Source organism: Larimichthys crocea, chromosome III, assembly GCF_000972845.2.
Source record: "Larimichthys crocea isolate SSNF chromosome III, L_crocea_2.0, whole genome shotgun sequence".
Taxonomy (NCBI): Eukaryota; Metazoa; Chordata; class Actinopteri; family Sciaenidae; genus Larimichthys; species Larimichthys crocea.
In genome coordinates this window covers 45,735,727-45,748,094 of record NC_040013.1, presented here as the reverse complement: position 1 = coordinate 45,748,094, position 12,368 = coordinate 45,735,727, and the positions used below count along the sequence as shown (strand labels likewise).

Genomic DNA, 12,368 nt, shown 5'->3' with positions numbered 1-12,368 from the left:
TTTTGGCTGATATGTATAACTTTTATGTATAAAGCTATATTCCTCCTGGGTACAGTCAACAATTAACCTTTTACAATGCTAAACAACAAGCTTAGAGTTCAAATATAATACTACATGATTAATCATGTGCAGGAATATTTCGAAATTGAAACATAAATGAGTGAAATCTTGGTGATGATTTACAGTGGTTCAGCTCTTCAGACAAACATGTAAACCAAACATAACTGCTATATAAAGATCAGGAATGTACCCAATGTTCATAGACAAACAAAGATAAAGGAAGGTGTAGATTTCTGCCTCAACTTATTTATGGAAAAAGAAATGAATGCAGACAGTAAAGCTGCTGATTTTTTGAGTGGGACCTTGGCTGGCTTTCTCACAACAGTAATTATACGACCAGCAGTGATAAGAGTTGTAATAATTATTCTTATTTGGTCCAGAGGGGAACATTAGCCAAAAAAGGGGGCAAAGAGGCCAACAGCTTGAGCCTCAGGAGCCACCATACAGTGCACATCCTGCATTTGAATGAAGCCACATGAAAAATTCAAAGGATAAGACAGGAGGAAGCTGAAGGATGATGCCTAATGAATACTGCTACTAAATCAGAACATCCATACATGCATGTACTTTACATTATTATTAACATTTTCTAAATTAGACCTTAAGATTTTAGATTTATTTTCCACCATTCATCTCAGTATGCTATGAGTTGATGCTTGCTTTAAATAGATAATCCACTGCAGTGAACATTTCGCTTCTCACATTTTTAAGTTGCATTACGCTCACGTAGTGAGTTGCAAACAGAAGCCTTTTTTTTAAAACACTCAGTAGTGCTAACAGATTACATCTCTCAGAAAATTGTGTTCTGTACCAATAATAGAAAATAAATGTAACATCCACTGAGTGCTGTAATATGAGTTCAGTCATAATTTCCAGGGTTATCCAGATAGGGATCATCATTCATGACTGTTTCTCACTTGCATGAGGTATATGGATGTTACATGTAGTGAACACAGTGGAGGGCTCTTCTGATTGGCCTGCTATTTGTATATATCAGACTTACTTTTGGCATGGTCCATTACAGAATGCACTGCTTTTTGCTCCCAACAGAGCCATGAAGAAGATTTCAAAAATAGGTCCTGAGCCAGTCAAATGCCAAAGTTTCTCTAAAAAAACGAACTTCTTGCTCCCCTGATGCACACACTGGAAAATTGCTTGCACAGAAATGGGTTAAGGTGCATGTTGGAAAGACGCATGCATGAATGACCTCTTGGATCCTTGTTTCCAGGATTTGAAGGAGTTTAGTCTACCTTCTAGGACAGTGCAGATGGTACAGACTGGCCTGGCCCTAAGAGTAAAGAGAAACTGGGTCTGTGTTGAGCTCAGTGAGGGAAATGGAAAAAGAGAGGGCCTGAAGCCGTGTGTTATCATGCTGAGGGCTAAAAAAGGAGTTAGGGTTTAACAGATAGGAAGACTTGAAATCCAATAGCAGGATTTATGAACTTAAACTAGCAATAAGCAATATTTTCTGCTGATAGTCAAGGTTTTTAAATTGAAAAATGTTTGTGTGAACCACATAAGTTTGGCTTTGCCCCCAGAATCATATATTTTCTATACAGGGTTAGTCATCTGTATCAGTATTCAAACCATCAGACATTAAAAATCTATTGATATTGATAACAAGACCTATACAGATTTATGGACACCTATGTGAAATCTCATCAAAATGTTATATGAGGATTAAGTGACAATTGTCGAATTGTAGCTTAGCAACTGTAACTGCACAAGAGCAAAACTGCGTTTATCTGGTCCAATTGATAGCATGTCTGGATAACTAGCTTACTGGCTACAGTGGCTAATAATTGAGTGCTTCTTCCAGCAATATATCATTAAGTGATTATATTAGTTAGCATTTTTCAGAGGCGGCTTGTTCTGTTTTATTGGATTTGGGTTTACACAGCAGCTACAACAACAAAATTCCACAAGTTAGTTTTATGTATGTCCAACACACCCCTTTTTTCTTGTAAAAATGAAAACATACCGCTTAAAAATACAAATAATAGCCTAGCTAAGTAGAAGCCCCGCAGACAAATAGATCTTTTTCACAGCAGCCATTTTGACATGAAATAGTCGGGTCAACTCAGGTGTTACCAATGATACTAATTAAGGTTCAGTTCCATTCATTGCAGCAGAGACTTTCCAGTGAGGCGACATGCAGCACAGCAGCACCCTGACTCTGTCTGTCCTGAATGGAATGGAACCTTAATTAGTATCATTGATAACACCTGTGTAGTAAACACATTTTATGTCAAAATGGCTGCTGTGAAAAAGAACTGTTGTGAGAAGTAAACAAGTAAGGAGTAAGTCTGCTGTTACATTTTCCCTTCTCATACTTACACTACGTTTGCCAGGACTGATTACTATGCTGTTTCTCTATCTTGTGATTATATGTGACGAATAAATTGAATTGAATTTCTACTCGAATCGTCATGCTAACTTTTGACACATAGGTTTAGCCTCAGTAATTCATAAATGTGTCATGTACAGTCATGTATACACAGTGTAATTATGACTGCTTATATTACAGTGATGGAAACATTAGAAAGTTAGCTGTGTACATTTTCAACCAACTCATCTTTTAGTGACTATTGCCATTTCAGTTGGTAAAATTGATCGCTGCTGGCAAGAAACAAGAAGCCATTTTCTTCCAACCATTGTTTAGAAAATTACTAATTACTTCTCATGGTTAAGTGTTAAATCACTGTGAACGGCATAGCTAAGAGAAACTCTCTTCTTCAGTGTAATGTGACGTGTGTAATGTGTTTGATTTGAATTTCAGCTGTGATAACCTCGTGAAAGTTACAGAAGTAGGGGGAATCTGAGCTTGGAAGAAATCCAGACGGAGGAAACAGAAGTGAGCCGAGTCAGACCTGGCACTCATTTGAGCTGTGCGCTTCAGGGGAAACCATGAGCACAATTAAATAGATGGTGTTTTACACAGTAATATATTTTCTTCCTGTCACCACACAGAAAATATCCATTGTAACACCTCATTTACTTTGGTGTTCAGTCTTAAAAGTCTTTACATTCCCCGTTCAATCAAGTAAAAAAAACAGCACCAGTGCGATGGGAAATCTATCTTACCAAAGCAATTTCACATTTCTTAATCTTTATGATTTGTGTATAATGTATAATGTATAATGTGAGCATCATCATATTCCTGAAAAATGTTAAATCGTGCATTTCTTGCCTCTCTTTTTATAAGCCTTCAAGACCGAACAAATGAGAAAATGAGTAGCTGCGAGGGGTGTTTTCTGCAGTGCCTCAGGGCCAGGGTGCTGTGTGTAACTGCCATCTGTCCAGTTCAGTCCATAATGAGGAGACCTGTGCCCTGGTGGACATTTCAATCCAGCTAAAGCCTTCTGTCTATAACCGAACTAGCAGGGGGCTGTTTAGCCTTTAATGCTTCACAGGATGGTCAAGTGCTACACTCAGGGCATTGTGGGACATTTTTAGGGGGCTGAAACAGCTGCTTAGGATTTGTTCCTGATGTACTTTGACAGTGAATGATGATCTGAATTTTGAGTCTTTAGCAACGGTTTCACAGTCACTGTGTTTTCATGCACACAAGAAGCCAGCTTACTGGGAGAAATGAAATTAAGGAGGAAGGAAGACCAGTGAATGTGTTTCATGCAGGTGGTCTGTAATCAGATTCCACCCTGACACCCTACTATAGCTTTGGACCAAGGCTGGTGTATTTTAAGTGTATTACAAGGATGAGTAATGATGTTTCCTGCTGCACTGCTGCCACGGTGATACTTTGTCTGTCTCAAGTCTTTGTAAAGATTCATAAATAAATATAAACAAGCTGCTTCTGTTGGAAATCAAACCGAGTTAAACAAAGTTAATGAATTCGGGGTTCTTGTTTACATAATATTCAAGAAATCAGGTTAAAGAAATAAAAACTGAACAACATTTTTGTGCATCTTGTTAGTTATTTTGCATTCGAAACAGCTGTAAATGTGTGTTTTCCCTCTGGCCCACTTAAGCGTTTTACTGACAGTGTTGAGCGTTGGTGGCATCCCTGCTAAACAGTCATGCAAATTAGATCTTACCACTCTTTGGAGACTGTCGTAAAGCACATTAAAGGATAGTCTATTTTAATACAATACACACATGCCATATATACTGACTGCTCAGACAGATATGTTGCTGTATTTATTGCTCCTCTCCATGCTGGCCATAAAGTAATCCTTTTATAGTGCCCATAACTCTTCCATCTCACAGTTTTTATCTTAATATAGACTTGAAAACTTCCAAACCTTTAACTGTCAACATATCTTGTTGTCATCCATGGATTAAAAATGCAGGTACCTGTTCTGGAAGTAATTCAGAAAAAAAGGTCATGACAGGCTGAATCCAAATGTCCAGACTTCACTGCTTCTGCAGACTCAAGCACACTGGGAAGTCTGCGAGTGCTGAGGTCTGTCCAAAAACACACCATTCATCCGGTCCACAAGGGCCTCAAGCAAACATTCTGCAGACTTCCAGATTTTTACTGATTTAATTACCCATGATCCATTGCAATACTGATTGTGTTTTTTTTTCCAACTGCTGACTACAAAACCTAAAATAATTAAAAATGTAGATGTGAAAGTATTACTTTATTTATTTATTAAAATGATCCAGCGTGTACCCCGCCTCCAGGCCTTTGCAGGAGACACGTGATCTGTTTATTGACTGTGGTTGGACAGTAATGTTACTGTAATGACTCTGACCTCCTCGTCCTGTCTCTGACCTTTCCTGACGAAACCGCAAAACTTGTGATGAATAAATAATGAGGTGATTTGTTTGGAAGTGGTTTTCCGCCACAAACTTCTGTGTCTGAAAATGAAGTACATCAGAAATGCTCATTGTGTCAGCATTTTATGCGTCGGTATAAGGTATCCATCTCGACCATCGCATTAATCACAGCTGAAAAATGCCGTGGGCTATTTTGAACACACATTTGATTTGCATAACAGCACGGCTGCATTGGTGGAGCTGAAACTTGGCTTCAACACTTTAATGGTGATGTAATTGTCTTTTCCCTGCCAGAACAGTTTTACAATGAAATCATTGTCTTCAGTTATGCATGTTGATTTGTTGGTTTTTCAGATTTTCTATGCAAACGGTGTAAATATATGATTACCTTGTACTAATTCATTTTATTTTTTTGCCTACCCACATTTCTTCCTCTTTCTCTCCCCCTCCTTTCCTCTGTTCTCTCTTTGCTTGCTGCAGGTATGCATTGTGCAAAAGAGGGACACCGAGAAGATGTACGCCATGAAGTACATGAACAAACAGCAGTGCATAGAGAGAGATGAGGTCCGAAACGTCTTTAGAGAGCTTGAGATCCTACAGGAAATTGAACATGTTTTTTTAGTAAATCTCTGGTGACTATCCTATGTTTTTACACTTTTAATGTCGTCTGCAGTGCCTGTGTCGGTTGCCTGCTTTGTCTGTGTGTGCATTTTGTATATTTACCCAAGAGGTTCTCAATAGATAAGTGCATGTTTACTCTAAGATCTGTTGCAGCCCTAAAATAGACAGAGAATATTACATTCCTAGTGTTGCATGCACTTTACTGTATGCATTAGGCACTTAGTGGAAAAAAAGTTTGTTTTTTTTTACTTTCAAGTCTTGAAACTAATTTTCCTCCAGTACCACAACACATTATTAACTGAAGAAACAATTAACACAGGAGAGATATTTTGGGATATTAATTTTGACTCTGAGCCCGTGAAGCACACATTTGATAATTACTGTGGTTTGAAATGACCTTACTCTTCCCCTGAGTCTGATATGTGGGTGAATGGAGGCTGCTTTCATTATTCAACACTCATCTCCGAGCGGGACACATTTCTAAATGTAATTGGGGACCTGGCACGGCATTCACGGCATATTACACAAAGCACTTTACTCTTCTGTAATTGGTAGAATGATATTGCACGTGCCTATCTTCTGAGCAGTCGCCGCTGGAATATTTTGTTATTCACGCATTCCATGAAGGATTGATTATGTGTAGATAGTGAGTAGGTGAACCAAGACAAAGTCACGTACCATGCTCATTCCATCACCAAGTTGTGAATGATTTAAGTTTAATCTACAGGATATTTTTGCCTGCTAGAGAAGCCACTCCACTCAAACAAACTGAGGGCATTTTAATGAGCATACAGTAGTAGGTCTGTGTATTTTTTATAGTATAATTCCCTGCAGGAGTATATGGCTGCCAAAGCCTTCTGTGTTCTAGTTTCCATGCGCTGTGTTGCTCTGCTTGCTCTCTCTTTCAGCACTATATCAAATGCCCATTAGTGGCAAAAATGCTAAACCATATCATTGTGGCTACGTGGGAATGAGAAGTTTCACACTTCACACCTACTCTCGGCTTCACAGAGATGCTTCAGAAAGGGCCTGACCGTCTCATTTCAGCCAGCTTCCTTTTTACTGATGTTTTAATGCTCACAGCATCAGCAAATAGTCATAGTGAGTCCACAGACTCTTTTATGGGGCCATTATCATTATCTCTAACAATTGAGGTAGATCATTTCACACAGTTCAAATAGTTACAAAAAGCATACCTCTAGAGATATCCACGCATACTGAGAGTTTACAATGAGAGGAATTTAATTTTGTCACTGCAAAACTCAAAAGGACCTACTCTTAGTTAATAACACAGGACAGACTGCAAGTGGCTTATTTGGACAATTTATTTGGTGAAAAGTAATTCCAGTAGCAAGTGTTCATTGTGAGGACTGTGAGTTATCTAAAGTGACAGGGGCGTTGTTTCTGGAATAAAACATTGCTGTTGAATTCTTATATAAATTCTTTCAGTGTGTGACCACTGCAAATAAAAATAAAAAAATCCATTCACGGATTGAGATCTTGAAACCGTGACAAGTAAAACCAAAACTACCATCAGGGCAGGATACCACTTGAGGTGGGTTTTTTTTTGTGGGTGGTTGTTTGAGTCCAGTCATTCGCACAGATGAAACCACCACCTTAAAACCACAAGAGCATTGCTGCCTTATTCAGCATTCTTGGCCTGATTGCTTTGAGTCGATGACCCTCTGAATCACACACGGTGATCATACCCTTTTGTACTTGTTTGTACTTGTTTGTTTTCTTTTTAGTTTTTTTGGGATGCACAAACTCTTTAAAGAAGTACAAGTTTGTTTAGTGTCTTTAATGGAAAATGTCATCATTGATGGCAATGAAGCATTTCATGATATAAACGCTCTCAACGCTGTAGATCTCAAGACCCTCAAGACGGCCTCTCCCTTCCCTCATCCGGATAAGTGCTTGCCTGCTTGTGTTTGGCTGTCCCTCTTAAAAGGCATAGGGAAGCTGTCAAATCTGCATAACAAATAAAGCATCATAGTGACAGGTTGCAGAAAGCAAAGGCACATGCCATTTCTATCACAATGTGCAACAAGAGAGAGATGTGAAACCAGCTGTGTGATGGTGTATGGATACAGCTGTTAGTATACAGTTCAGACCCTGAACTTAGGCAGCTGTGCTGATGTTTTGTAATGTTAGTATCAACAGATTTGTCCCGGGCAAATCCACCAGAGAGATCGACAAAATATGTACCCAGAATACCATTGTTGGTACCCTCATTGTGCAAACCTACAGTCAGAAGTTAATCGAAAATACCATCCTTATCAAGTAAATGGAGTCCTACAGGACTGCTCCAGAGCTCACCTTCAGGGACTAAAGCTTTCTCTGTGCACAAAAATGTTTAATTCAAAGAAAGTTTTCTCTCCTCGAGCTGGAGAAAGTCAGACATAAAGGAAATCAATTTCTAGCTTAAGTCTGTGGTAAGTTTGTTATTTCTGCCCCAGTTTACGCAGACCCTTTGTGAGCATCTGTGCATGACAGCATTGTTATGTGTTGCACCTGTATGCATCTCATCGCTTCATTTATCTGCTGCTTGAGAGTGCATCTCAGCCAGGCAAGTAATGAGATAGGACTGATGAGAGCCCTGCTTCATCTTTGCATCGTCTCCCTACGTATAACAAAGTAACCTAATTGGTTCAGTGCGTGGGTATGCTGTTTAACCAATTCCCTGTAGATCAGACAGTTGCCAGCATCCATACGCTTGTCAAACAGAGCGGTACGATTTCTGGAACTTGGCATTTCAACAATTTATACGTTATTAATGGATGTGCGATTGACCAGCTGGGGTCTTTGGGAATGGCCAACAACAACAAAAAAAACAGATGCAAGTCATGAGAAACGCCAGCTTATGATAAAGCTACATGGAAGTGTTTTTATTGATAATACTGCCAGGAGGGAGACAGCCAGAGCCAGAGAGAATGCAAGGAATACACCAAACAGCTGTCAGAGGAAGTAATGATTCCTGCAATCACAGAGGTTGGGGGGACAGGACCAGACAGCCCTAAGAAAGTATTTGGCATTGATTTGTTTTGTCAAAAAAAGGATTTGCAGACTAAGAGGATTTGTACGGTTTTCCTGCAGCTCTTACCTCCACACAGCCACACTTTCTGTCTTGAAGCGGGGTTATGCTTTCATTGAGACATCCTGAATTCCGCTGTGCTTTTGAACAACTCCCGTCCGTAGCTTCAGAGGAAATTCATTAGGAAGCATCCTCGTGAAAGCCCACACTGACTCCCATCAGCTCGGTAAAGGCTGCCTTAAGCTGGGCGGATGTCAAGTTTGCAGCCCACAGTAATTGCTGCGACCATTCCCTTGCTGTATAGATATGGTGTGTAGGAGTCGAGGGTACACTGAATGGATTACCTTGGAGGAGGAAAATTTAACTATCATCTGCTCTGCACACACCAAATCCACACAAATCCTTGTAAGGATTTGTGACACATGAGAAGGTACTGACTTATTTTCTCTGTCACGTAAGTTTGAAACCTCAAAGTGCAGGGGTCACCTCACCCCAACCAGAAACAGAGAAGAACCAGTATCGGGGCATAGCAATGAATTTGATCCCCTGCTCTATGGAGTATAGTACTTCATTATAAAAGCAAGGTTTTGCCTTAAGCATTACATCACAACAGATCACTCTCAAACAGCATCACCCGTTCTCCCCGAGGGCCCAGAGACACAGCAGTGAATCACGACCAAATGGACGCTGCCACAGTGCTGTTGAGGGTAGCTCAGGTTGTTGCAGTGACTGACGTAAACACAGTCCCCTGGGATTGTCTTAAGGATTTTAAGGGTTTCAACCAAACCAAAACAGGGTTGAGTCATCGGGAAGAACGGTATGTGGTGCTTTCCTCTTATTGTCCATGCCTTCATCAGTCAGAAAGTGAGCTAGAGGAGTGGTGAGGATGGATGTGCCGTATTCAGCCTCCATTAGGACTATTGATTTAAGGCCTGGATGGAACAAGGCCATGGGAGACTGTGGAACAAATTAGCCTCCACACCCCCAGTCAGCATTTATAACAGGCCCTGTGAGGGGGCTTAGCCTTAAATCAGCCTCATAAAAAGTGATATATGGCATCATTTCCAAACGCACAGGAGTCTGTTTCTCTAATATAGCACTGTGAATCCACAGATTATTTTGCCCTGGAATTGCAGCCTTGAAGGACTTAGTACTTTTACTAAAACTGCCCAACACACTACTTTTAAAGAACTTTTTTGTAGGACATGGAAAGTGCACCTTGTGAAAGGAGGCCAGTGGAGGTGTGGTGTCTAAAGGCGACTGGTTGAAGGCAGCTGAGAGGGGAGGCAGCGTTCACTTGCTCCTTTGTTGCAGGAAACCTCAGAGGAACATTGGAGTGTCTTGTGATTGAGTCCAGCCAGTTCCGCCAGCACATCTCTATCATCAACTTTATGTAGGCCATCGAAACTTTGCAGACTAACCCGAGCCAACAGAATCACAGGCTCTTGTTTCTCTCTCTCCTTTTCCTCAAAACTGTTCCCTTCCACTGTCCCTCTATTTCCCTCCCTCCTCCCTGCCTCCCAGGGCTCATTTGTCATTGTGGCCTGATTATTTCAGCCTGTTCCTTGTACTTCTTCCAGCCGGCTAACCTTCCTCTCATAGTCGCTGTGACTGTCGCAGCCTAGTCCTGTCCTGGCCTTTCCACATGGTCTCCTCCTGATTTTGGACAGTAACAGCTCTCCCCAGACCCCAGATTACTGCCAGGCATTCACTCACACTCACAGGTTTGACCCACAACTCCTCTGTGCTCGTTGTAAAGCACAACTCAATAAATCATACTCGTTTTTAAGTACGAAGACCAGCAGCAGGCACAGAAAATGAGATTAGTTTATTTTGACCTATTGCAGTGCCCCGGTGTGTGAAGCTATATACCATGTCAGACTGTTAAAGATGCATTAATCAATATTTTGAAATTGACAATAGATTAAAAGATGTGTGTAATCTGAAATGTGCCGCTCATAGTGACAAACTTCACTCGACTTTGAGTTTCCCTCGGCTCTATGGAGCTGTGAAAGATTCATTTAGTTCATTGTTTTGCTTTACAGCCTACCGCTTTACTGCTCAGCTGAGTCTCAATTACTCTTATCAGCTGCGTTTCAACAATAGCTCTGATAAATCTCTACACTACCTGCCCAGCACCAAACAATAAACAGGCAAAGTTAGAGAATAGCCAGTGAACATCGTTGAGCATTTAGCAGTTTGATAGCCAGAAATTTCCCTCAGGAGTAGTCTGAAGTGAACACAGTGACTTTTATTTAGATGGATAGAAAAGCTACGTGTGTAAACAGCCAACTGTTTGTTTGTTGGCCATATCAACTTTATTAGGTAATAATACTGGATGCCAAAGTTGTATTTAAAGCTTTTTGCACTTCGCCTAAGCGTCCAACAAATCAGTTAATAAGAGGAACGCTTGAGAATCTTACACCAGATTATTTTTATATGTTACCTCAAGTCAAGACTGCATCTTATGCTGTTGTAGACACAACCTGTCACACTTCATCTCTCTATCACTCTCTATAATGTATATATCCCTTTAAAGAAGACAAGTTCTTGAGCCAGTGTGATTCTTCCCTTCCCTACTGTTTCATCCACATGGATTCAGTTAGACAGTAGACAGAAGATGGACAACACCTTCTGGACTGCACAGGAAAAACAAAACATGCTGAAGATGATATTGCTGTGGTGATATCATCTTGTTATAAAGAATATATTACATTATATTATGTTAAAGGCAATTATATATATTTTTTTGTATTTATACATTGCATGTCTACTGTCTGCCTGAATCCATGTGAATGCAGCATCAGGGACCATGAGGGACATCTGGAAAAAGCTTGAAGTCATATTTAAATGATCCAGTTGAGGTGCTTCTGGTATCTGATTAGGATTCTTCCTTATAACCCCTGTAAAGGTATTCCAGGCATGTCCACCTGGGAGATGACCCAGGGGTAGACCCTGAGCACGCTGGACGAAATGTGAATCTTATCTGGCCTGCAAACTCCTTGGGATCCACCAGGAACATGTTAGAAGTGGCTGGGGAGGGGAACACCTAGACTAATTTGTTTAAGGCCGTAGTATGCTAGAAACTAACTAGTTCATACAATGAATGATGAATGATGAAGGTTAGAGGGGCTTACTGTTGCAGGGAGTGATAAGATGCAACGACCTCTACAAATGGGGGTAAGGGCACGTGCTTTCTTCACACAAAGGTATTCATGGTGTTGCACTTGGTTGTAGACATTAAAAATGATAGAAATGGTTGCGTGAAGAAGGAAAAAAGGGAGCTTGAGAGAGATTTTCAAACCCTGTATACCATTTCAGCTCCACACATCTTGGGCAAGTCCTGAGTGTGTTTCGGAGAGTCATAAAACTTGTCGGAAGACGATTCGTCCAGCACTTTAGCTAATACTGTACTTGTCACTTACCTTTTCTTTATTGTATTCCAGTGTTTCTTTCCACTCCCAGATAACCGAATAGTCCTTTATTTTATTTCTAAGACTGTCAAATGTGGACTTTATTTGGAGTGAAGTGTTCCCCAAAAAATGGGGAATAAAATAGTTTGTTTCCCAGCTGTCCCATCCTTGGCGAGAGTCTTAAAGGTGACATGGCTTGTCATCGCCAGAGCTTTCATATGCTCCAGTTGTCGGCCCATATCTGACATCTCCTTGTCACCTCAGTAAAAGCGGGAAAGGAAGTGACAACCAGACCAAGCTGCTACAGTCTCTCTCTTAGGAGCCCAGATATTTTGGCAGTGGATTGGAAAGACTGTTTTGTGGAACACTGAGATAGCGAGTGCTGCCTCAGAGGAAGCTCATCTGTCAACTGGATAGTGGGAATCAGACTGTGACAATGAGGTGATAAAAAGGTGACAGTGAGGAATCCCTGCCAACGGCAAACAACATCCTGGGGC

At 40.7% G+C, this 12,368-nt stretch overlaps 1 protein-coding gene across 2 annotated transcripts in view; it reads left to right on the top strand.

Moving 5' to 3' along the window:
* stk32c (serine/threonine kinase 32C) overlaps positions 1-12,368 on the top strand; it is a 79,399-nt gene that overhangs the window by 44,694 nt on the left and 22,337 nt on the right. For both annotated transcript variants that reach the window (XM_010739669.3, XM_027277493.1), the window contains one exon: positions 5,284-5,435. In XM_010739669.3, coding sequence (XP_010737971.1) covers positions 5,284-5,435 — 152 coding nt within the window. The remainder of the gene's footprint in view (positions 1-5,283; positions 5,436-12,368) is intronic.